General features: G+C 41.1%; 1 protein-coding gene across 3 annotated transcripts in view; it reads right to left on the minus strand.

Annotated features, from left to right (window-relative positions):
- The window catches only part of DYNC1I1 (dynein cytoplasmic 1 intermediate chain 1), a 194,014-nt gene that overhangs the window by 135,505 nt on the left and 31,912 nt on the right, over positions 1–26,597 (minus strand). For all 3 annotated transcript variants that reach the window (XM_054815545.1, XM_054815546.1, XM_054815544.1), the window contains exons 5-6: positions 18,607–18,666; positions 14,494–14,609 (exon numbers count right to left, since the gene is read on the minus strand). In XM_054815545.1, the coding sequence (XP_054671520.1) occupies positions 14,494–14,609; positions 18,607–18,666 (176 nt within the window). The remainder of the gene's footprint in view (positions 1–14,493; positions 14,610–18,606; positions 18,667–26,597) is intronic.

The raw sequence follows: 26,597 nt of genomic DNA on the forward strand, positions 1-26,597 counted from the left end.
TAAAAGGTGTTAATAATAAAAGGCATATTTTTAGCAGTTGACAAAGTGAATTGACCTAGAATAGAGGAAAGAAGCATATTTTCCCCTTAAAACACACATATATAAACATTTTTAATGATCAGTATTTCTTTACAGCGTGTCTTCTACATCCCATACTGGTAAGTATGATACACAATTACATTTCCTGCCCTTCAGAGCTTGCAGTCTATCAGCAAAGCAGGATACAGCAAATGAATGTTACAGCACCAGACCTCCTCCTGCAAACACATACATGCCTAATGTCAAACAATCAAATATGCCAGGGGACTAATCATGAGCACAGAGCATGCATAAATATTTGCAGGATTAAACCTACTAACCAGGGTAAAAGAGGATAGCTATGTGGTTGCTTAGCTCTTATGTAAATGACTTTGTTTTTCAAAGCTGGAAAGCCTTGCAAAATACTTTTATGTTTAATCAAATCCAAATAAAATGATTCTACAATGTACTGAAGGGCTTCACATGATGAGTCATTGACAATGTCAGCTCTTTAGACCCATGGCAAGCACTTAATTTTGATCCCAGGCCAGGTCCCATTGAAGTCAGTGGGAGTCCTTTCCCTGATTGCAACATGAGCCTTTGTTACTAAATTATCTCAAGCCGATGAACTGTGAAACAGAAAAGTTACTTTTACTAACCATTCCTAATCCAGACTTATTAAGGATAATTGCAGACTGGTACTAACTAATTCAGTAATTAGGTCTGAAAACATACTCACTGCATAGCTAATACATAAGGGTTGGGTATTCATTTTTCATACTTTGGCAAGACGCTCTGATACAAGAAATATCACATGTCAGATGAACGGTCCCACAACCTATGTAATACGGTTGAAAGTGGGGAAAGAGCAGACAAAAGTGTATATTCTCCATCCTACATCTCAGCAAACAGACTTGTGGTTTTCTCCATTTCATAGTCATGGTGCTATAAATTTTGCTCAGTGCTCTTTGCGGCAAGGAATTCAACAGGCTGTAGTTCTACCTTTACTGTAAGATGTATGCCTTGAGCAAAATGTGACAGAAACAAGCATTGGAGCAACTATACAATAGAAAAATTAGCTTGGTGGATCAAAATCAATGTTAGCACATAAAGTGTAGTATTGAGTCTACACAATACAGTATACTGACTAGTATGAAAACACTATTTAATTGAAGAAACAAAATAGTAAAGTCATTTTTCTATTTTTTCTCTGTCCTATTGCCTTTAAATATCAGCTGTAGAAGTGCTGTCCTCAATTACATAGGTTTCAGAGGAAAATAAGGTGCCTGCTTTTTCACTTTGCTTTCACACAAGCACAACAAGCAACTTCAAAGGAGAATAGCTAAGAGATGAAGGAGCTGAAGAAAAGAAATAGCAATAATAATAGTCCCAGAACTGTTTCAGGGGTTGACAGAAAAACATTGCATAATGCATTTGCCCATATTCCCATCACAAAATGGTGGGAATTATCTCACCTAACCTCAACCATCTAAAAATGAAGCTTATAATTGAAATGTATTTGCTAAGACCTGTAGGCAATGAAGAAAGGCACAAATAGAAGGTAATTCTTTCAGTGTTATGATAAATACAATAGGTAGGGTAAACTGCCTTCTGGAAGAGTCTGTCTCACTCTTTTGACCATAGAAAGTCTACAAAAATAGGCCAGGCCCCTCAAGGTAGAGCTATTGCATGTGATTACACTGAAATGTTGCAGTATCTCAACAAGGATGTAACTAGTTAGCTTGGGTACTAGCATCGGTCACGCTGCTAGATCAAGTAGCTCTGTGACAGCTAAAAATCCTAGTAAATTTGGCTGCTCTGAGTTCACTTAGTTCATGTTTAAACTGTTAGTAGTCTCCACTATGGGTAAATGAAGAGATATACCTATGTCTCTGCGGTGACTGTAACTCAGTTTGTGATTTGATCTAAATTGCACGTGCAGATTGTAACAAAGATCAGAGTCCTGACATTCACTCCATTGCTCTGCCCCCAAGGCTATCACCTGCGAGGTGGTGAGATCTTGTAGTGGTCAGCTTGATATATGTATCTACAAGTATCTGTACTGATTTATCTATAGATGTAATATAGATAGATGTTATCTAAACATTGTATCTATGAATATACCTATAGATAAATACTTAATAACTATATAAATACTTCTATAACTTTTAAACACAGTTCAGTCCATTGACTAGAGAGACAAAAGGAGAAAAGGGAGACCAGATTAATCTCCTGTTCACTCTCTGCCTCCATAATGTTACAACCTGGGAATCACAGGACAGATGTCTCCCAGGCATACAGCATTAGCAGTGCACTCGTGCCTTACACTCAACCATCACTCTGTCCAAGGCCTTCTTGAAAATGGAAGCTCACTTTGATCACTGGACACCTTTTCAGGACTGCATAACTGAGACACAGATGTAAATTTATTGTATCTTAGCTTACTTAGCAACTCTTACATCCTTAAAATGTAAGCAAAGGCTTCAGTGCCTAACTCCTAGGAATCCTGCCTGTTTGGAAATCCACAGCCCTGAATCCAAGCTTTCCACATTACCCAAACTAGCGAAGAGTAAAATGCAGACAAGACAACATCCTTATTCCTGATCAGTCCAAACTGTAAGCATGTTATATCACGCCCAGTTCACATCTGGACCAAATCAAGTAGTTCCATTAGGCTGGAAACTTGGGCACAGACTGAAGGACGGTCTAGGCTACAGTCCATATCCTGCCTCACAAGGCTGTGTTGGGTTCAGGTTTCTCGGCCTCAATCATCCCCCCAAGTGAATCCCAGCATGTGTAATGCTCATAGGTGAGAAGTTTGTGAAATGCATGCAAGAAGAGAGTTTGTGCTGTCTCATCATGTAAGATGATGGGATAGCTATCGCAGTATACTGTGAGCCTGATGAGAAGAAATATGGGTACAACTGACTGCTCCTAGAGGTTCTGAGGTTTTAACACGGGAGGTGAGATGAGCCAATTCATTCCACTTGGCACAGGCAACATAGACCATTCTCTGGGATTACCACCAAAAATATATAGACTGTGTAGTTGACCTGACTAGAAACAAGCTCCTACCTCTGGTCTAGGCAAGCATCTACCACTTCTCAGCATCCTCAACAATGGATCTCCTCCAAAGCAAGAAATCTATCACCAAATTTTCTATTGTGACAAAACACAAGAGGGACCCAAATTAGCCAGTAACTTTAAACTGCTGTCTCAGATCCATGAATACCAAGGCAAGACAGGATTGCTGCTCTAGGTATCCAGAGACAGATCAGTCCTATATCATGATAATAATGAACCTTCAGCTAGAATATCAAATGCTATGCTTCTGGTGCCTGGTCCAACAAATTATCCCAGATCACCCAACACGTTACTGGTTAAAGCATTTGCTATTAGGCAAAGCAAAGACTTGATCCCAGGCATGTCATACAAGAAACAACTGAATTTTGGCTACTAAGCTACAAATTTTTCTAAATACGTGTATGCGCGGGGGGTAGGTGGCAAGGTTTTGGTAGCAGGGGGTGCTGCAGGGGTGGCCTCTGTGAGAAGAGACCAGGGGCTGTGCCATGCCAGACACAGCCAGTTCCATAGCAGACCCTCCACAGGGCACAGCTGAGGCCAGCAGCCATGCTGCTGGTGCCTCTTGGAAAACATATTTAAGAAAGGGTAAAACACCACGTGGTAAAGAGAGGAGTGAGGAGAAAAAGTGTGAGAAACAGCCCTATGAGCACCGAGGTGAGAGAAGCAGCAGGGGAAGGAGGTGGTCCAGGGGCCAGAGCAAAGATTACCCCAGAGCCTGTGGAGAGACCACGGTAGAGCAGGTATTTCCCTGCAGCCCACAGAGAGGACCATACCAGAGCAGATATCCACGCTGCAGCCCGTGAAGCACTCCACCCTGGAGCACATGGATACTTCCTGAAGGAACTGTGGCTTGTGGAGAGCCCATGCTGGAGCAGGTTTATCCTGAAGGACTGCAGCCCATGGGGAGGACCCACACTGGAGCAGGGGAAAAGTATGAGGAGGAAGGAGCAGCAGAGGGGAGCTTTTATGGTCTGACCATGACCCCCCATCACCATCCCCCTGTGCCGCTTGGAGCGGAAGGGAAGTAGGGGAGCTGGGAATGCAGGAGTGAAGTTGAGTCCAGGAATAAGGAGTGGGGGGGAAAGGTGTTATTTCAATTTTGTCATTGTTTCTCACCATCCAAATCTTTTTTAATTGGCAGTAAATGAAATTAATTTTCCCTAAGCTGAGTCTGTTTTGCCCATGATAGTAACTGTAAGTAATCTCCCTGTCCTTATTTCAACCCATGAGCTTTATCATCTTATTTTCTCCCCCATCCTGTTCAGGAAGGGGGAGTGAGAGAGGGGCTGGATGGGCAACCAAAGTCATCCCACCACAATGTATGTGCCTTCCAGTTTTCATTTGTGAAAACAACAGGGCAAGGCAATTTTGAGACTCCACTCTGGAAGGTTGGTTTGAGCTGCGTTTTCAACCTGCACATTATCTGTGATGCAGCATCAGCACATAGAGAGTTCTTCATGCAGTCACAGGCAAAATCTTCAGTGCTTTCTGTGTTTCATAGCATGAGTAGTTGTTTTGAGCATGTCATTGCTGAGTAACTGGTGCCTAGGAAAGGGAGACTAAGACCTGAACATCTGGATGGAGATGACAAGAAATGAAATATGAAACAACCATGATTAAGGGCTAAAATTTCAAGAATTCTCCAGCTCCACAGTTGGGGCCAGACCTTCAGAAAAGTCAGCTCCAAACCAAGGAGTGAGACCTGAGAGAATCCTCAAAGATCAGCAGCTGCTACTTAGACCAGTGGGGTTATTCGTAAGTGCAGGCATCTGCTTGTGCCAAACTTAGAAGCGCTGGACCCATTTTGAGCTCTGATGTGGCTAACTTTACAAGGCAAGCGGGGTGAGGAAAAAAAAAAGAGGAGTATCCACAGCAACAACATGCAATTACAGACTTAAAATAAGCGTGAAACTTCATGGCTCAAGTGCAACACATTTTGGAAAAATAATGATTATGTTCTCACTTCCTGTGCGCATTAACTTGCAGGAAGAGCAAGGACTGGTTTGGAGTTTTATAGCTAGGACATACATCTAAATTAATTGTGGCTGAGAGTGAATTTATGCTAAGTTTATTTAAAATAAGATAGATGGGCCTGGTTGAAAAGTGACATTATTTGTGGAGACAGTCTATTGTATTGCAGCAAAAGAGAATTCCATCTTCTATTAATAGTGGCCAGTGGGAATTCATGCTGAGACTTTTACTTCACTGACATATCCATTTCATTAAAAGTTTCTTCATCCAGATCCTTTCTTCAGTTTTCACAGTAACTCTTGAGAGTGTGTGTCAGGGAGTAAAAGGATCCTCTGGAAAAGATCCAGCTACTACTGATTTTGAAGGAGGGATTCTCAAGTACTTCAGATGAGATCTACAATTCGTCATTATAATAAATATAGCATGGCTTTACACAACCTTGGGAGCAGCTCTGGGGAGGGAGAAGAGGGGGGGCAGGGTTGCCATTGGAGGGCTCTGCCCAGGTGCTCGGGTCAGGCTGTGAAGACACACTCGGTGAACAATGACCCAGCTTGGGGTTCATCCCCATTCATTTTCAAGGCGATCTATAATGTGGCGTGTGGCAAACCCTCCTCATTCTACCCAACCCAGCCACTTGGCTCCCTCTCCAGTTAGTCTGAGGGCAAGCAGCTGACACTCTATCCAAGGCAGGTGGCCTCTCCTATGGAAATGAGCCAATTAAAGGAGACTATAGAGGGGCACAATTGGCCAGCTTCTTAAGCTGTGGCTCAGCTATAGAACTGAAGATAGAGAGGTGATGAACAGGAGAATTTTCAGCTGCATCATTTTTGACCCAGTACATTAGTAGCGTGGGTTAAAACAGAGGAGGGGATTTTGGCATGTGAATCTTTTTCCTTTCTTTGAGTCACAAGTGCCAAGAAACAAATTGAGAAGTGTGAAGTAACAGAGCAGTGGGTTTTTTTCTGTACATCTTTTTAACACTACTAATGAAGGGCTTTCCACATTATGGCCTGTGTCTATTTCAGCACTGATTTTGTATCTACTTAGAGGATTAGAAAGATTAAGTGCTAATTAGAGCACTGAGGATTAATAATGCTACTTCTGCGATGCACATTTTTCTTAATCTTGTCTTTAATACCAGTGGAGATTGGTCCATGTTACAAAGCCAAAGTTTGCCAAAGGTTACTAAACATGCAATAGAAGGTGCTGGGTATTAGTTTTCTTGCATATACTGAATAGGCATCATCCATTAGGCTAAAGAAGGAATTACAGGGATGGTAGGAAAAAGCATACTTTGTTTCTGCAGAAGACAAAAAGCTGTGTCTTTGTTGTTCTGTGGGAAGCACCCAACTTTCCCCCTTTTTGCATTTTCATGTCTATAACTTCCAATTTGAGCATTGTAGTATGTACAACACATTGTTAATTCAAAGGATATTCAAATACTACTGAAATGATACATATGGTAAAGTGAGAACCAGGAACATGTGAAAATAGCAAATAGAGAAAAATTGGTCACTGTCTTTTCACTGACTGTTGACTAGGGAAATCATGGTGCTGGTCATTAGTGGGATAGTTTCCTTCTGTTCTCATGTTAAAGCTCAGCTGTAACATACTGATAGTCATGTATTTGCAAATAAGTTTAGAACTATTTGGTTGCTTGAGGGGAACACATAACAGATCAGCTCAATATGGCAGTTTTTCATGTGTAAAACATGGCCAGGATATTTTCCAGAGAGGAAAGACTTAGAGGAAGGTTTTCATTTCCAGCCAACAAAGGATTCAATTTGCATACAGGTGTTACAGGGCTTCTCTCTGAATTCAGGGATCACTGCTAGTTTCAGATATCAGGACACAAAGATGGGTCAAAGGCACTGTGATATGACTTGCAGCTAGTTAAAGGAGTTTGAGGTCAAGGCTGCTAACATCAGAGCTCTTGTTTTCCACCAAGTGACGCCAGATGTACCAGGATCTCATTCAATTACTTATTTCCCACTGCAACTAAAGGAGCAGGTTGGATTCTGCGCAAAGGAGCTGACTACAGTATTTTTTGTTTTATTCTAGGATAGAGTAGCCTCCCATCTCTTGGGTGGAAGATGGGATCCACTTGCTCCAAACCATAGAGCAAGGATCATCCGTTAGGTTCAAGCAGGATCAGCAAGGAGGGGAGGTAGAGCATGGTCCTTCTCCATGCTGTCTGCAGAGGCTCTGAAGCAGTATTCCTTCCATGCACAGAATGACAGCTGCACAGCCCTCTCCGAGGCAGCCACAGCCTCAAAACTGGTTCCTTGTTTCACTGAGAAAGGCAGTTAACATTTCTCTTTTGTTTCTAGGCCCAGCCATGACAAGTCTGTTGTTCTCCTTCCAGCCTTGTAGAGAATTATTAGATGTGTTTCCTGGGCTTGTGTTTGATGCAGAGGTGCCTTGCGCAAGAGAGACCAGGGTCTGAGAGGGCCTGAGCCACTTTGGAGCAGCAAACTCCCATGCATGCTGGCCTGGTTTTCAGAAGACCTTCCCAGGATTTTGTTAAGATTGTGGAGGAGCTGCAATGAGTCAAATTACTCTGTCCCCATGTAATGAAATGATCAAGGACAAAGTCTAAGATCCCTAAAGAGTTTTCCTTCCTCAGACCTCCTACTGTGTGAGACCAGATCCAATCTTCTCTCTGTTAAATCAGTTCTTAGTGTATAATTCCCAGAGAATTACTGATGCTTAATAAATTCTCAGATATACCCGTTCAAAACAGTTTAGCATTAAGAGGGCTCTCTGCTGAAAACTATCTGAAAACCATCTTGAGTATAAGAAAACCCCTTCTCTAGAAGTCTTGAGAGAGGACATGGGAGGAGAGACAGGGAATGGGAGCAAATACTGCAGCAAGGCTCACTGATAAGTATACGGGTAGACTGTGGATGTAACAGGCCACCTTTTAGAGTGGGACTGTCTCACAGAAATCCTATTTTAGCCCATATGTGCTACATATTTAAGGAAATTAGACATTTCTCATCTACTCCTGCTCCCAAACACCAAATCGTGCATGACCACAGGCCACGACCTCTTCGTTCTTCCTCCCAGAAGAAACCTTTGTCAGCATCAAATACATTATACTGCACAACTAAAAACACAGAAACATATTTTCCAAAGCCAAGCCCTTATCCTAATTCTATACTACACAAATTTACCATGAATTGGCTGGTAGAAGAAGGCCTTTAGCTGTATACACCTAATGTCTGTAGCTTGCTAGGTGTGGAACACAGACTCACCAAACCCGGTACCTGCCTGATGCGGCTGTCTTGGAGAATATGTATTTTAACAAACTGTACTTTACTAATTTACTTCAAGAACAAAGGATTGCAGCTGATTTCACTAGTGTATTATCCCCCTGGATTTTTGTCATAACTTAATTTTTAAGGCTTCTTTTTTACATTTCTACATAATATCTCCCTCCACACACCTTTTTATATAATAGCTTGGTCTCTTCTCGCACTTCTTTCTTCAGCACTTACACTCACACAGATTTTCAGTCATACAACTCAAACATCTTCTATGAAGTATAATTCTTCCTCAGAAAAAGATGAGGCGAGTATATTTCTGCCGGTCACACCAGCATCTCTCCCTCACCTCCAGCATCCCTTAGGCACGACGTGTCGCTTCATCACTTCACCACCAGAGGGAGCTGCCTGAATGCCTGTGAAAGATTTTTAGGCCCAATTTAAATTAAAAAAAAATTTAAAAAAAATTAAAAATCCACCTTTGAAATCTTGTTATTTCGAAAAGAGGATGCAGTTGTGACAGGCATACAGGGGAATTATTGAAAGACTGTTATACAGTGCAATGCCTCAAATCTTTGCTCCGCTTCGTTCTAGTCTCATCCAATCTTGTACAGTCTGGTACAACAGTACAAAATAAGCTTTGTTGATTTAATCAAACAAAGCGGTCTTGAATTAGGTTGTTTATGCCAGCTATTGAGACCCACAGTATGACTCTGATGGACTGAGGTTTGAGAAGAAAAGGCAAACTAGATTTTTATAGCTAACTAAAAACACTCAGTGGCACATGATACTGCCTAGGACAGACCAAAATATTTCTTACAAAATTAGTGTCCAGTAGTACTAATACTAAGGTCATGTCTCTTTAAAAATAGAACTTCTGCTTTATCACTGATTCATCTTTAGTAGTGACTTCTATCTCAGTTCTGCTCTGCTTTCCAACACCACTTTTTGTTTACAACAGAGGGCCTCTGCTTTCCCTCAGTAACGTCCAATGCCTTTCTATCACACGTGTTTTCATGTATCCTGACACATATGCTGCATGCACGCTGATGCAGAAACGTGCACCTGCATTCACCATTAAATGATGGGTTCAAAGCTATTCTTGTGTCCAGACTTGTCCTCTTCAGACTGGAGCTGAGCTCTAAGATTCTCTGGAAGGGAAAAGCCAAAGTAAGCTCTTTAACTTAACCCCCAGCTTCTGATCCATGAGCTCTAGACAGATTGGGCATTGGAAAGCTCAAGTCTGATCTTGCTTAGTTCTGGGACTGGCTGTTCTTAAGACAAGCATGCATTCACAAAGCTAGAGCTGAGCTACACTCAGACACGGGAAGGCACAGAAGACCTGGTACAGAATTTTCTGCACTGGAGGTCTGATGCACATTATCGTATGGGACAGAGCCAGAGCTCCACAGTGATTAAACCTGGAAATCTCAGTCCCTAACAATCAATGTAAAAATAACTTTATGGATTTTATCATGGAACTCCCAGAGGTCTGACTTCTTGTCACAGCATTGGGGCTTGGCAGTCCTAGTCACAGATAACTCCTCATCTGGTTACCAAGTAGGACACAGGCCTCACACGGTGTCAGTGTATGACACTTTGAGTCACACATAGTTGACTCAATAATGAGAAACCTACATTAATATGCCTGCATGAAGCACTCTGCTATCAAGCTAGTCAGTGAAGAACTAGTCAATGCAGTCATTATGCCTAGAGAGAGTTTTGGTTCACCCTATAGCAGTCACGTCTGGTATCACACACAGATACCTAAACTCATGTGTCTTAGTCTCATGAGCCTTAGACTGTGAGCAGAATTCCCCTCTCCTCCCTTTAAAGGAGGATAACTTTCAGGCACATTAGTTCAGATAATTAGTGTCAGAGAGATGCAAAACCCAACCCGGCCTCTGGAGTTGCACCTCCATTTTGCCACTTCATTCCCATCTATTTCCAAATGGAGTAGAGAGTTTATTTTTCCTCTTTCCCTAATAGGCAAAATATCGTCATTATTTGAATACAGCAGATAAACAGATGGAGCACGGGCCTGAATTGTGTTCTTTGCCAGAGCTGGGCAAACATTTGTGACGTAGGATGAGGTTATCCTGCTCAGGAGGTGAGTATGGTAACACATTTGTTTTGCCCACATGAACAACCATCTGTTGAGGATCATAAACAGGTGAAGTACATAGGATTTTCATTGTTCTAGAAAGTCAGATCTTCCTCCCCTCTATAAGAGATCTACTTTTTCAGAAACATATTTCAGACTAACTTATTTGCAGTTACAGTCTGGCAAGGCAGAAAAGTAAGAACATCTCTTTTTATTGATGAAGAAGTAGTTTCTACTTTGCAAAAGAGGAATAACAACATTCCTGACACCGGCCAGCAAAGCCAGAGAGCTCACAGACCTTCACCTTCTTGCTGCCCGTCTGTTTCTGAGGGGAGTCAGATCAGAGGAGTATCTCCGTTTTCAGTGCAGGAACAGTGTGATGTTTTCCTCACTGAGATTTTACCTCCTGGCTCATTAGAGAGCAGGAGAACAGTAAGCTGAAGCTGAGGTGGGCACCCAGCAGAGCTTGAATGTGCAGGCTGTTTTCCTATCTGAAAAGGTAGCTTGCAAGTAAACATACAGACCTCCTTCTACTGCTGTATGGCAGCAAGGGATTCATCCTGGGCAGAGGTCAGGCCACGGCTTTTTTGTTGCTGCTTTCTCCTAGGTGTGCCTTCGGCAACAGGCAGTTCTGCAGCGCTTTGGAGGGTCCAACCATCGAAGGCTACATGGGGCTGCCATTCCGGGGCAATGTGAGAGTCTCTGCACAGTGAAGGAATGTGTCCCAGAGACCTCTCAGAAAACATTTGGCATAGTCTAGGTCTTAATTAACTCCAGAATGGAAAAAGCAGCACAAGTGAAATGTCTCTCAATACCTATGAATACCTAAATTCAAGTTCAGTTATGGAAGGAGGAGGGGAAAAGTAAAGACCACTTTTTTTTCTCAGGCTCCAGAGCCAAGATCTGGGTGGTTTTTTAAGTCATCCTACAAGGAGCAAAAGAAAAGGCTGAAACTTACTGTGACCTAAATAAAGCAAAAGAATTAGGTATTTGTGATCAAAGGGTTGAATGATGCATATACACATCTCCCTAAATAATAGAGTGGCTGGGGGAAATGACATGTCATTATTCCTCTGAAATAAAGCAAATTACCTGCTCTGGAAAGAGGAGTTAATCTGTTTTTATACGGTGAAGAATGATGCCACATTATTTCTTCTAAAATTAGCAGCTGACAAACTGAGACTTTGGTGCTCATAGCATCTGGCTATCTGGCCAGATGTGCTTACCACCATGAAGCTTTCCTTTAGCAGTTTTATAAGGTTTGGTGGGGAACAGCCATTACCAAAAAGGCCTACATCCACTGAGCTCCAGAACAACAGGAGGTCTAAGGTACCTCAGAGCTTCTTTCTTTCTAGAGAAGGAATGTGCAGAAAACCTGATACTGACATTTCAAAAAAGCTGTAGAACTTTGAACAGACTCAAAGTCCTCCTTCGGTGGCTTAATTGTACAGGAAAGATCTTTCCATTCAGCTGTACCCTACATCAGTTGTCTTCCAAACCAGAAGCAAGTGTGTGACAATCTCATCCTAAAATTCCGCATTTTGACATTTCCAGTGCGCAAGGCAGGCAGCAAGAGACTGAATTCTGAAAGCTGAAGTCAGACTCATCTATGTAAATAAGGAGTTTCTGTTTTTTCTTTTCGCAAACTCTAAGGCTTCAGATAGTGAATAATTGAGCACATAACCATAGTAATGGCTGAACAATTTATCTTGAAAAGATAATGGCTATATTTTATCACGTGAATGCATAGGAACAGCATGGAGACTTCTCCTCCAAACTGCTCTCCCAAGGAACTCCCCTCTGTTTGCTGTTCACGTTTAGAGTGACAGTATGAAGGGCTCAGCGTTCATAAAGAGGCTTGGGAGATTGAAAACCTGAGAAGTCATTTCCATCAGATCTGGGAGACCAAAATCACAGAGCTTATTTACCCCCTAATGTGTTTCCAATTAAATACCATTTCAATGGAATAACCAAACTTTCCTGACTCTCCTTTACTGACGCAGAGCCATATTGATGTCCAAGTTATGCGCAGAGAATTCCCTAGCAGCAGATTAGAAAGGAAATTTAAGTTAAACTTTCTCTTCCCCCATGCATCTCAGGGAAGTGATCGGGTATTATTTTCTCTGTGTTTAAATATTAAAACTTCACTTTTGTTGATGTTTTTTCCTTGACTGTGATGACACAGAGAATATGAAAGATAATAAATCCAGTCACCAAAAGCACTTATCACCATTTGACCCTTCCCATTACAGGTTTTGCCTAAGCAGTTGAAAGTCCATCACTTTTTATGTTTGCATTTATCTTCTTTCGTACAAGTGAGGAGCAAGAGCTTCCTCTGCATTGGGAGAATCAAGAAAAGCCACATTGCCCCCTGTGCTTGCTGTTCTGACTGTCAGGCTCCACAGCAGCACAATGTTGGGGTGGGGGGTTTTTTTGTTGTTGTTCGTTTGGGTTTTTTTACCTTGAACGGTTGGAAGTTGTCCCTTTTTCTATCCAAGAAAAGGATTTTGTAATAGTTGAAGAGCTCCTTAGGAAGAAGTAAGAAGAACTTATTGGAAGAAGTTGGTTCCTCAAGAGAGGTTGGCCTGTTCAGAAAGGTATGTCAACTACTGGAGTTGCAGGCCTGAGAGAGGTAAACACATCAAAGCCATGTCTTCAACTCCCTGTATCCATAGGCTCTTGCATTGGATAAAGGCCCTGTGTCAGGGAGGAAGAGCATCCTCTCCATCTTATCTAACGACTCCATGACGATGCCCCAGGGTTGAGCACCTACTGGTCTCAAGCCCAGAAGGCAAGGTCTCAGGGGCAAACCCCATCTTCTCGAGGCTTCAGCAGCCCTCAGAGAGATGAGGAGAGGTGAGCTGGATTGAACTAGGGAGGCTTCCAAGGCAGCCTCTCCCTCTGAGAAGGCAAAGCTGTCAGGACATGCTGCCTAAGAAGCAATAGGGTTGTCCATGCTTGAAGGCACTATTTCAGACAACAGGGTAAACTTGTGGTCTGGGAAAGTAGAATCTGAGTATCCAGCTCAGCAGTTTTCATTTCTGGTTTCTTAAAGGCAGACCTGATAACCCAGTTGCAGAAAAAAAGCTGGCTATGCTTATCACTGTATCTTCTCTGACAGTAACTTATATTTAGATGCATTTACTCGCACACCTTTTGCAACCTACTTGAATCTTCTTCTTCTATATGGAAGCTGGTGAAGTTCTACACTATATGCTGCAGGAAAGCACCCAATTGTTGAACTTTTCTTGATCCTTAATTGTTAACAGCAAAAATTACAGTCAAGATTGTCTTCAGTTTTTCTTCTTCTATCTGCTTTGTAATATGATGTAAATTACCTCAGGCTAATGTACAGTTTTACATGCAGTTTAAACGGTTTCAACTGACCCGCAATCAGGCCTTTGCAGTACAACCCTGGCAAATGTGTAGTGTAAGGAACAGATAGATCAGCATTCCCCCACTAACTAGTCCACATATTCACTTATCAACAGGAAAGCCAAACAGCTAACAAACAGCTCCATGAGTACAGATAATATCTGTCAACAGATAGAAAGCAGGACTGTCCACATCGAAACACGTAAGCCTCCTTTTTCAGCACATGGAGCTAAACTGTAACTTCTAAGAGTCACCTACTACTGGAGGGGGACACAATTACGCTGACCAAATATCTGAGGGCAACTTTTCATCACTGCCTCTTTACAAAGCATGGAATGAATAACTTCCTTGAGAAAGCAAGAAAAATGGAATAAAGCATTATTTTAATTATATTCATAATGATTTATTTGAAAATATGTTCTCATTTAACTGCTATCTAAGCATAACCCATTGTGAGGCAGAAGTAGTTTGGTTCCACCTGAATTTAAAGTCATTATTCTAATTATTCTCACCAAAACAACCATTAATCACATAAACAATACCTGGCTTGCAGAAAATATGTGATAAGTAGCTATATTATGATTTACTATTATTTTTCTTACTTTCTTTAATTCTTACTCAAATACTTATTTTCTATGAAAATGTTTTTTGAAAAAAAAAAAAGTAAAATCTTACCTTCAGATTGATGTGTGGCAAGAGGTGTCTGCGTCTCCTTGGAGTATGATACCACCTCCCGAGGTAAGAAATCAACCTGGGTAATCTTTGATACCCCTAGTTTGTGCAGTCTGCGTCTAAGATGGAATACATGACATCAAAAGGTTAGTCATGTTAAATATAAATCAGCAGCAGGAACAAGAGTGTTTGCTTTTATGAATAGGATAAAAAAATACTTTGGTGTTTGCTACGATGAAACACAATACACTATGCATGAGAAGTACCTATTTGCAGTGAAGAAAATTAACCTGGGAACCATTTGCCATAATAAAGCCCAGTTACTGAACCTCTAGATCGTGCAGCTGAGGGGGACTGTAAATGAGAGAGAGAAATGACCTGCTTGTGCCCCTCATAACATGCAACAAAATTGTCTTTCACACCGCCGTTACTACAACGTTCTGCCTGTTCAAAGGAGTTAATCCTCAGCCTGAGATACACAATAGTGGAAAGGGCACACTGGGTGTAAACCAGGCTGGATTAGGACTGTCAGATGTTCACCTGAGAGCAATAACAGAGCCTTTAATTGGCAAGGTGGGTAATTTCCATAATGAAGGAGATTGTCCCTTCCACAGGAGTCATTAGTAGTGGAATTGATGTAGGTTTATGATTAATAGAGTCCTAATGCAAGGGTTGAATGGGAGCTCTGAGATACAGCTGGAACAGGGCAAGTATAGCCTTCTTTTTATACTACTTCCCTAATTTTAAATAAGCCATATGAAATAAATCAGTAAAGCCAACTAACTGTAAGCAGGTAAGTGAGAAAGAAGAGAGACAGCTGAACATGAACACTTATGGTCATACATAGTTCACTCAACAGTGGGGGGAAAAAAATCAATTTATTTCCTGAATATTATTTGACTGTCTGTAGGGAAGGAAGAATAAACATTTACTTGCAAATATTTTACTGGAAAAAATGCCAGCTTTCAGCAGAGAAAAGAATATGAACATAATAAAAAAAAATCAACTAAATAAGTGCAAGCACGCTTATACATTTATGGGAAATAAATTAATGGACATGAGGTTTCTGAACTGCCATGTCATTAGAGAGAGCAATTTGGACAAGCAGAAAATTCATACATATTATCCATATCCTCTCTGTTTTCCAGATTGTCAGAAGAACAGAGGTCAAAGGCTTTTTGATCTAATTCATTTACAAAGGTTTAAGTATTCAATTAAGATTAATCTGAAAGGAAATGGGAGTCTCAAAAGGAAATTGTCATCATCGGATGACACCTACTGAACTCTTCAGATGGTTAATGCTACATCAGCTATATATTTTTCCAATCTATCTTACTGGCTGAGTTGTTATTAAGCTGAACGCAATTAGATTCAGCAGGTAATCAGTATGAATCAGCCATATCACGTAACAAACCACTAGAGCAGAAATAGTTGTTACAGCTCTGAGTCTGTCTTTTCAAAGAGGAAAAATTAACAAGTCTCCCTCCTTACAGCCATCTGTGACTTTGCCAATATGAACAAAAGCTACAATTGTCTGAAATCCTACGTGGGGGCAGAAAAACTACAGCTTGTGATATACTTCAGCTAACAAAAGTTTTAGTAGTGTTACATTTTTGTAGCTGCTTTAACTGAGAGTTTGTGTGAATTCAAACTTTAATAAATATATCTCATCCCAAGAAAACCTCATGTGCTTTTCCCTCCTTCAGCACCAGATGTGAAATCTCTGTTGTCTGCTTGGTCAGGTAGACTTTCCTATGTAACCAGTCCTCTGCTACCCCAGGCTACTCGTTCCATTTACTGAGATTCTTACGCCTTCTGCATTGAAAGGGGTTCTTGACTGTGGTCTTGGTTAAGTATAATCTCTAAGTAATTATGTGCCTAATCTGGGCCTAATTAGAACCTCACCTAATTCTAACAACAGTTTCACATGAGGTCACTCCGTATCTCCTCAACTGCTTGAGGATGGGGAACATCGATCCTAACGGAGAGCTGGATTTAACCGCTAATTGGGTTAGCCTCTTTGTAGACTGCTAAACAAGAAGTGAGCTACATCCCAGAGCACTGTGCTGACAGAATGTGTGGATTTTCTTCACCTAAGACATTTCTAGTTTGGGAATTGCTGATACCTGTACAAATGGCTAGTGTTGCCCATATCCTGGTAATCATTGGTGAAGACGGGGAGGTCTCTCTTCCTCTGAAGGAATGTGGTCTCTTAATTCTTTTTTGCCCCTGTTAAGCAACCTGTAATGTTTTTTACATAACTAAAAGTTGGCCCAGCCCTTGGTCCCAAGCACTAAGGGACAACTGGAGCATCCTTTCAGTATCTGGACTCTACCAAATATGGACTGTAATGTTCTGGTCTCCTGTTCTTTTTAGGACAGCACTAAGCTGTCTATTGCTTTCACATCCCCATTTTTCATCAGAGGTGCTCATAATTCTTATAATTTACAGTTTGGTGACTATTCATCTTAGAGACCACATAAGCTTTGAAGGATTCCTTTCAAAACTGCCTATGGGATGTCAGTAGGAGGACAGCAACTAAAGTCCATGCATTAAAATTGATTCCTCTGTCTGTAGGTGTCAGAAGAAAGATGTATCTGCTAGAAGTGTTTTGTTACATGCATCATTTAATTGCTGACTGCAGGATTTCTTTTCCATTGGTAGGGGTTTTTTTTAATCTAGTCACATGACATCAGAGGAAAGTTTGGTCCTCACTCTAACTCTCCACTGGTTTTGATGACAATTTTCTTTCAAAAGGGGCAGGACTTCCATTACGGAGTATACCTGTGGATTTACTCTTTGGCGTGCTTCTTTTCTCTCTCTGCACTGACCACTCATAAAAGATTGAAGTCCTGTGGCTATACACAGGGTTATCTTTTCACAAGTCAAATAAAGGAACCTGCCTTGCACAGATGTTTGAGGAACCTTGCTCCTGGGAGTGCTCATCTTTTAATCCAAACTTCTGGGAAAGGACAGCTGAGATTTCCATAAGGTTTCTGTATATTAAAACAGCTCAAAAAATCTCTACCTTTTTTGGTATAGCTCAGATAAAGTTGCAGAAGCTGGATCTATTTGAAGCCACACTCAGGTGGAAATCACAAACATTCCTAGCAGTTCTGGATGTGGAGAAACCTTCTTTAGAAAGCTCTCTGGATACTTTCCACTCCTTCTGATCTTTCCTGGTGAATGGCCCTAACATCCCTATCTGCAGCTGGGAGCACTGTCAATCACTAATTAAATGGAAATTGTTGTTTTTCTTATAGAACAGTGAATCAATTTCACATGAACTAGTAAAAGCATAAGACACTTGCCTGGAGACTCAGACAGGCAAGCCCGTAAGTTGATAGGTACAGCAATTTCTTCAACATGGACATTTGGTTTTGCCTATGACTCAAGTTCTGAAGAACTTGAGGGACTGCTACCTATCCTTTTTAGAGGAACGGTTTGTCCTAAATATCTCTGCAGGTAGGTATTTCTAAATTATTTAAATTAACTGATTTTTTCAGATACTTGGGGTAGCAAAGTTCTATCCCAAAGTAGAAAATATTAATTGTAGCTCTAGTACAATTTAAAAAATGCTTGATTGGCCTGAACTCAACTAAGATGGCAATTACTCTTGGACTATGATCATATTTAATGCACAATTATAAGCACATATACAGCTCCTAAGGAAAAAGGGGAAATTGTTACTGCATGTGGAAACAGCAGAACTATGGCAGACAGGAAGGAAGGGAAAAAGTACCTTGCAAATGATTCAGAGAGAAAATTCTGAATCAACAGGTACAAATAAGACCACTGTAACTGTACATGCACATAAAAGTGCCACAATAATAACATTTCATCTGTAATGAAATAGTTATTTGTATTGTGTTTCAGGCAACATAAATAGCAGCTTATCTTTTCACAAGCTTCCTTAAATGTTTTTTTCCACAAAGGTGGCTTTGCTGAAGCTGAAGCTTCTTACTGATGAAACTAAAAAAAGGAAACTTAATTTATGGACTTTTTGAGTCAACAAAGCAAATGAAAATCACATAAAATCAGCTCAACTGGGAAGCATTTTCAACATAATTCTTGCAAAGAAATGATAAACGAATAACAAAAAGAGCTGACATATACCCAAGTTCAGAGTCAGACTGGAGCTGCAGCACTGAGGGGTCTGTGTCCCATTGCAAGGTCCTAGGGTGGTAATCAGCCGTGCAGCACAAAGGGAGGGGAAAAAAGAACACACAGAATTAACTGAAAGGATGAACAAAACCCCATCTCATTAGTTACATGCTCTATGTAGTACATTCAACCTCCAAGTGCAAGGGACAGCCGCAGCATGTCAAACAAGGTTGGTAAGTCAAACTGTGACAGGGCAGGCAACTTATTAAAATTACATATTATTGGTAAACAAAGGGAAGAAGCTGAGTTTCCTTTCAGATATTGGTTAATGAAACATTTCTTTTTTCTGTAAGATTTCTAACTCTTTGTAATTATGGTTGATGCATTCATAATAATCTGTAAAACCTGCAGGCATGATTTATTGTAATCATGTTTTTATGATAAGGTGGACTGAGCACTTGCCATGAACTCCACTGAAGAGTCTAGCTCTTCCTTCACACACTCCTGAGCCTGACGGTAAGCCATCCTGTAAAACAGTGCTCTGGGCACGAACATCACATAGGGCATATGCCAACAAATGCCACACTGATACCAGCTCTGACATACTCTGGGGGTATCTGGGATAAATAAAAAAACTATTCTTTTCTTCCAGATAAAATTTCTGGGGAAGAGGGGAATGATACATCTGGGGAAATCAGATCTATGATAGTCTCTTAATGGACTGCTGTCATATGGGACTGTCACCTAACGTATGAATGCTCCAGAGGTGTGGTCAGAAATGAAGACGTTCCTGGCATTGCAGTGCAACTTGCCATGCTACCATCTCTAAAACACTTTGCAAACCCTCACAGAGCCTTTATGGAGTACTGTGAAAAACTTATAATCCCCCAATTAGACATACATAAATCGACATATTGAGGCCAACATTTTCAAAAGTGCCTACTCGTTCCCTGGCTCTTGATTTTACTTTATTTTTCCTCCCTTGGGAAGCCCCATCTCATATGCAAGAAAACTGCCAGAATCCATGACAGAATCAGGAATACAAGTTTGGCCCCCGAGCACCTCTTCCTGTAGTATGAACACTAGATTATGCATTGCTCTCACTAGCAGAGGCTAAAGCAAAGGAAAGCACTCCTTCCCTAAAGCAAGTCATGCAGACACACCAGATAATGACAGTCCTCAAAATTAAAAATTCCCCTCATTTCTTCTGAATACAAATTTTGAAGATACAGAGAACATAATATTACCAGGTTCAGCCAAAACCAGCCATATAACCAGCCATGCTCAATTTACACAAGCCTTTCTGCAAGAATAGCAACCTCTGCCTACGAATCACTCCATAAACTAACAAGTTATTGAATTAGGTTAGAAATAGATCTCTTAAAGCCATATAATTATGCTACCTCCTGTACTTAGTAAACTCACCCGTTCTATTACCAACATTAACCCACTCTCTGGAGGGACAGACAAGGGCATGTGCTGCATTCTGTCATGCCAGAGTGAAAGAGAATAAATCTCAACACCCTGTATGTACAAAAAGAAGGAAGAATTATAATGTGAGGGTGCTGTCCCATGCAACGTAAGGGCACTTATTCCCCTCAGGTTCTTATGATCCATAGTGATGTGCATTGGCATGAAAGACTTTACAGTGATACAGAAAGACTTCTCCAAAACAAAACTGTATTACAAAAGGGTCAGAGACAAAACAATACAGTAATAAAGAACAGATTTTTTTCCTTGTAACTTGACTCTAGCTCAAGTACAGTGGAAAGTAAAGTGGACATTAGGATCTGAACGCATGATGCAAGGCAAAGACATCAATGACTAATGCATTACAGATCATTAAAAATGCTATCTGTGTGAAAATGACTCTTGTAATGTCACGAAGGTCAGTAGCATATCTTATGACTTGCTATGTAAATGCTGGGTTCTAATCTTATAGCTGTCTAGGGGCTACTTATGCATGCATATCCAGGTTTTCCAAACACTTAAAAGAAAACATATATAACTCATTTCGGTTGTCGCCCCTGCCTTCCATCCACTTTCAAACCTACAAAATTTCCCAAGGGATAAAGACTATTCCATCAGCAAGAACGCCATTATCATCTGATTAAAACAAAAGCTTGCAACAGGTCTCTAAAGAGGTAGAGCACCTACATTCCACCTCTAAGAATCCAGACCAAGTTACAAGAGAGGGCACATTTACCTCATACTCAGCTGAATGCCTAAACACTCAAGACAGAACTCACATCCTCAAAATATGAGAGTAGCAACACCTATGGTTCGGACCGTCACCTGTTATAAGCAGACCATGCATGTAGTCGAGACACGTTCTTCCCTTAAGTACTTCATTATCTGGATTCTGACATAAAGACTTCACCATTCTTGACAGTGATATGGACTTTTGATAGAAATTCTCCTTGACCCCTGATTACACCTGTTTTCAGTTTTAGTACATCTGCAAAACATTTCCTGGATTTGTGCTCCAAATGGTAATTGTTCGCTCTGCATCATTGTGTTATCACTTGCAAAGACTTGAAAAATAGATATGGAAGCAATCTGTCGTGTTGTCCTCTCAAGCTTGGCTGAGCAATGTTATCACAGAAAATGAGGCTGCAGGTAGCAGATCTTCAGGTTTCAAGTCTCTTGCCCTAGGAGACACAGAATGCAAGTGGCTACACTCATATAGTGGAGGCTGGAGAGCATAGCGAGTGACTAGATGTTTCAAGGAATAATATTGATTTGTCTTTTGCTTCTTCCTGGCACCTGAAGAATGTCTGCAGATCAATATGAAAGGGAGTGAACAGTAAAGATGTAATCTGGACCTGCAATTTAGCCAGTTTCCATGGCAATAACATTGAAAAGGAAATAAATAGATTCTTTGAGGATTAGCAACTCAAAGACGATGTTGAATAGACTGTGCTGTCATCCAGACTAGGAAATTAAAGCTAATCTGTTTGTGATGAGCAGACATAGCGTATGACACTCCTTGATCGTTTGGATGAGCACCACAATTCCGCTTGTTCTCCTGTGGACAGTTCTCAGTAGGGATTGGGAAATGGCACTAAATCTCAGTCAAAAAGCAGTGCCAATCTTTTTCAAATCTAGTGCATGAGTTCTTTCTCCAGAGCTCTCTTCAGGAAGAAAAGGATTAGGTGCTCCTCCTCTTTTTTCTTTCTTCTTCATAAAAGAAAACTGAAATTAGCTTTGGGACTTCCAGTCACCCAAAGACAGAGGCAGAGGCAGTAACATCACAGAGCCCAAAGACAAGTGCATGGCCCAGGAGAACTGCTTGGCTGGTAGGTCAGCACTCAGGCACAGGTGATCCCACTCTGGACCCTTTCAGAGAGCACAAGTTGGTGAAAGTCCCCCTAAACGGATTCAGTGGATTTTGACACAGGTCTATGTAGAAGAGATATAAAACATTTTACCTTAACATTTTAATGGGAAAAAGAGACCTGAGCATTAGACCTGCTAGGGAAAAGTAGTGCTCCCTTGCACGTTCCAGTCCTTCCACAAATCTGCAAGCCGTCTGAGCTGAGCCTCCTCCTGCGAGTGCACGCGGCGTGGGAAGGGTCCCTGGAGACTCACCGAGCATGAGCAGCACGATCAGGACGAAGCCAGATCAGACCATTCCCACCACCCAGACAGCACGGACACTATCTTAATCAGAACTACCCAACATTGTTTCCAAGCTGGTTGCTATATAAGTCTCCCACACAGTGACAAACAATAGCCCTGCTATCAATCTCCCTTTTACACGTCTGGTGCACAACGGCTGCCCTTGGCTGATTGTAGGATAAGAAGCTGTAACTATTACCAAATATTGTTCTAAAGCAGCATGAAGGGAATGAGGGCTTTTAGATCTTGCACTAAGTAGACAAGGTATAAGTGTTATTACATCTCTTTAAACTGATCTGCTTTCACTCTTTTCCTTTAGATAGGCATATTTTAGTATTCTCCATTTGCTTTGTATTATGATCTCAAGAATCTATTTTTTTCTCTCATATTTAGGACAGTATTAATGCTGGTGCTGTTTCAGCTCTTAGTACTGAATAAGTACCAGATAATTTTGATACAATGCATCTTTTTCTCCAGTCAGTAGGGGAATAACCTGCAGAAAGAAACCAACAGGAGAAAGAGACCCAGATGTCATGCATTTATTAAAGGATTGGATGGTAAAGCAACTTGTTACATTTTTCTATTCTGAAGTCATGTCCAAAGCATTAGGGACATATTCAGAGCGTGGTTTTAAGAGGATAGAGACCATTGCAAAATTTAAGGTGGGAGGTGAAAGGAATTTGAACAGAAGCACTCCCTTTTCTGTATTATTATTACCATGGAAAACCACGCACTCTGCCATCTGTTACGATGCTCAGTGGAACCTGACTTCCAGAAGATTTTATTCTGATTGCATACTGTCAATTATGTAGATTAAAAATGTGGAAAAGACTAAAACAAATAAACTAAAAATACAGTAAAATATTTGAACTGTTTTGGAAAGTTCCCAACCTCAGAACGCATTAATGAAGCACGGAGTCTGTCATCTAAAACCGTCGGGAATCCCTGAGAACTCCTCAGCTGATTTAAGCAACTTTGGGTCTGGCCTCAGTGATAGCATATGAAACACGCAAAGCATCAGTGCCAATACATATACTTATTAAATCACCATCATAAAATGATATTTAATATCTGGAATCATGGTCAGATTGCAGTACAACTTGGCTCTGGTAAGTGCCCCAATCCAACACTTTTCATTTCAAGCAGTGTGCAACATGCTGGCAGCTTAGTTCTGACTCTGCTTCCCTGAAGCTAAAATCAAATCCTCCCTCATCTGTTGCTGATGCTGCAGAACATGTGTTCTGCATGACTTCTTTTCTGCCCCCACTCTTCCTTCCCAGGTCAAGAGCAACCAGGCCTGAAAAGACACACTCTTGAAAAAGGCTACTCACAGAAATAACAGCAAACCCTACTTTCCCAAGGGGCCTCTTGCAGGGTAGAAATCTCTTTACAGCATTGCAAATCACACCTTCAAGCAGAACTGGAGGAAAGCAAGCACCATATTCTGGCATCTCCTGTCACCGAGAGCTGCTGTGCTTTCCAGACCAGGAGAAACCTGCACTGACAGTGTACTGAGTCCCGTGGTATCTGCTGAACTGAGATATCCGTATGTGTCCCTAATGAAACACCATTAGACCTGACAGGTCCCAAACCCAGCATCTTCTCCTGCAGCAACAGCAACGTCCTAAAATGACCCTTTGTGTGGGAAATAGTTATGCCCCCTAACCCTAAAATACAGTGAAGGAGTGTGCCATGACTCCACAGATTAAGCTGCCCTGAGGTTTCCAGAGATCAAAGGCCTATCCCATTAAGCAGAGCATAGGTTGTTACTAAACTGAAAGAGAGAGACCAGAAATTAAGAAGGGATTCACCCACAGCATATGGAGTCACCCAAAGCTTATGAAGTCTCAAAGCAGCTTTGCTTACCACAGTAATGCTTCCAAAATGATACGAATGTGACTAGTGTCTTTTACCCCATCTGGGGTAGCAGAGGTTCTTGACATTACAGTGGGTATTTATACTACCTTCAGGCACCTAAATGAAGTGTTCCAGCAACGAAACATGTCACCGTGGGCTCTCTGCATACAAACACAAAGACAGGAGACTACTCCATGCAACAGTTCCAAGCACCCAACTTAGACTCCAACTATGAGGAGTTTTAGAGGTGGCTGTCCACAAATAATCTGGGGGGGACAGCCCAACTGACTTGGGTGGGTTACTTGGGAGGGTGAGTAAAGAAGAAGGAGCCAGACTCTGCTTGGTGATGCCCAGTGTCAGGACAAGAGGCAATGGACACAAACTGAAAAAAAGAAATTCCACTTGAACATCATAAGAAAAACCTTCTTTACTGTGAGGGTAGTCAAACACTGGAACAGGCTGGCCAGGGAGTTTGTGGAGTCTCCATCCTTTCAGAGACTCAAAACCCATCTGGACACAGACCGAGCAACCTGCTCTAGGTGACCCTGCTCTGAGCAAGAGGGGCAACTAGATGATCTCCAGAGGGGCCTTCCCACCTCAGCCAGTCTCAGTTGTGTGATTCTGTGCTCCCCCTTTCATCTCCCTGCTAGCACCCAACGAAGAGCCAAGGGGCATTGACAGGACAGCTGCTTGCAAGGGTCAGTCTGCTTCTTGCTTTCTTTTTATTCTAACTTCAAATGCAACTAGCAAAAGAAGTGAATTAGGAAAAAAGAGCAAACCAAAAAGCCCACAATTGCAGAGAATAACAGGATTCTTGTTTTTCTCTTTGACTCAAAAAGAAGCCCCACGCTTAAAATGCAGGCCTGGATTACAGTTTCCAAAAGATTCAGAATCACTTATATTAGGAACTGTGCACCTGCACATGGATGATGTACTGAAAACCAGGTTCCACCCAACTCACGTATTCTTAAAATTACTGGATGCAACAACTGTGAGAGATGAGACCTATATTAAAATCACCAGTAGAATACAATGCTTAAGATGTGTTTAAATGCCTTTTTCTGATATGACACCAAATATTGTCACCAAATTACAATCCAATATTGTTTGCAAGTTCAATATGTAATTGAAATGAAATTTAAATGAAAAAAATTACTTTTTTTTTTTTTTAGGTCTGTATATTGTCAGAATGAATTTAAGGCTGCATAATTACTTAGCTATAAAATTTTAAAGAGTTTTACCCACTTTGTTGTGTCAGTTTCTCCAAAGCTCTTACTTTACTGTTGATTAATTAGAAAATCTGAAGTAGGAAACTGTTGGTGAGAAATTACTGCAGATGTTTAAAAATATATATGTGTATAGATCAGCTGGTTTCTTTTATTCCTTTCATTCTAGAGTTTTATAATCTTAATTTTCTCCACTCTAATTTTCACTTTCTGATATTTGTCGTACATTTAAAGTGCATCTCCAAAACAAAATACATCAAGAAAAAGAAGACTCAAAGCTACTACTGAGAGTTGGAAAAGTACCACTTGCCTCAATTGATGCTTTGCATTTAAGCCACTATTCTGCTGCCATCTGTGCTCTGTTTTGCAGATCTGTTCCACTCTGAAAGGACTGGCAAAAAGAAAAATACCTTCCTTGTGCTACTTGTTTTCTGTAGCACATTATAAGCAAGATGGCTATCAGCAGTGAGGGAGGATTTGTGCCTCTCAACAAGACGCTCACTAATGCTCGTAGAGCAGTATGCTCTGACTTCACCGCGGGTTCCCGTGTTTGGAGCTGGGCTGCTCATCATAAAACGAAATGCCATAATACATTCAGCGAGCAAGGAGTTTGGCACCACCGTTGGAGCACAGCCAGAGACTTGCGTTTGCATTTACACTTCCAAGCAGGCTGACACCTCTGACTTCCAGCCTTCCCCAACAAAAAGAGCAGCTATGACCTCCCTGAGAGCAGAGCTCTATCTTTCAGCTGCCTAGCAACCATAACAGTCCTTCTCAGAAGGGCATGAGTTTAAAATACTCCTCTCTATTTTTTTAAGGTGTATTTATTAAAAAAAAGGACCAATAATACTTAAAACACATATATATTTCAAAATTCTTTTAAAATCAAGGCTATGCTGCTGAATGTATTTAATATTTTTCAAAATCCACTTGACTTTTAAATCAGAATGAACAATTCAGGCATGCCTTTAACTGTAAGGACATATCACAGGACCAACACCTTGTTGATTCCCATTTCACAGACTTCCATTAATTAAATCAGCAGTTAAATTGATCCAATCTGCTGAACTTATTCGATATATTAAAAGCCTGTCCTTTGATTCAGGTCTACATTACAGAATAGAGTCTCCTGTCAGTGTAATGAACCTTGTCATTCTCACAATTTACATGCTATAGCTACAGAAATCTTAGTCTGTGAATTTATGCCGGTTTCCCAGGAGGGTCACTGTGGGCAGCAGGCTGGATCGGTGAGGACAGAAGGTCAAATAGTTAGAAGCTTCTGCTGAGCCTATGAACTGA

Source organism: Grus americana, chromosome 2, assembly GCF_028858705.1.
Source record: "Grus americana isolate bGruAme1 chromosome 2, bGruAme1.mat, whole genome shotgun sequence".
NCBI classification, from domain to species: domain Eukaryota; kingdom Metazoa; phylum Chordata; class Aves; order Gruiformes; family Gruidae; genus Grus; species Grus americana.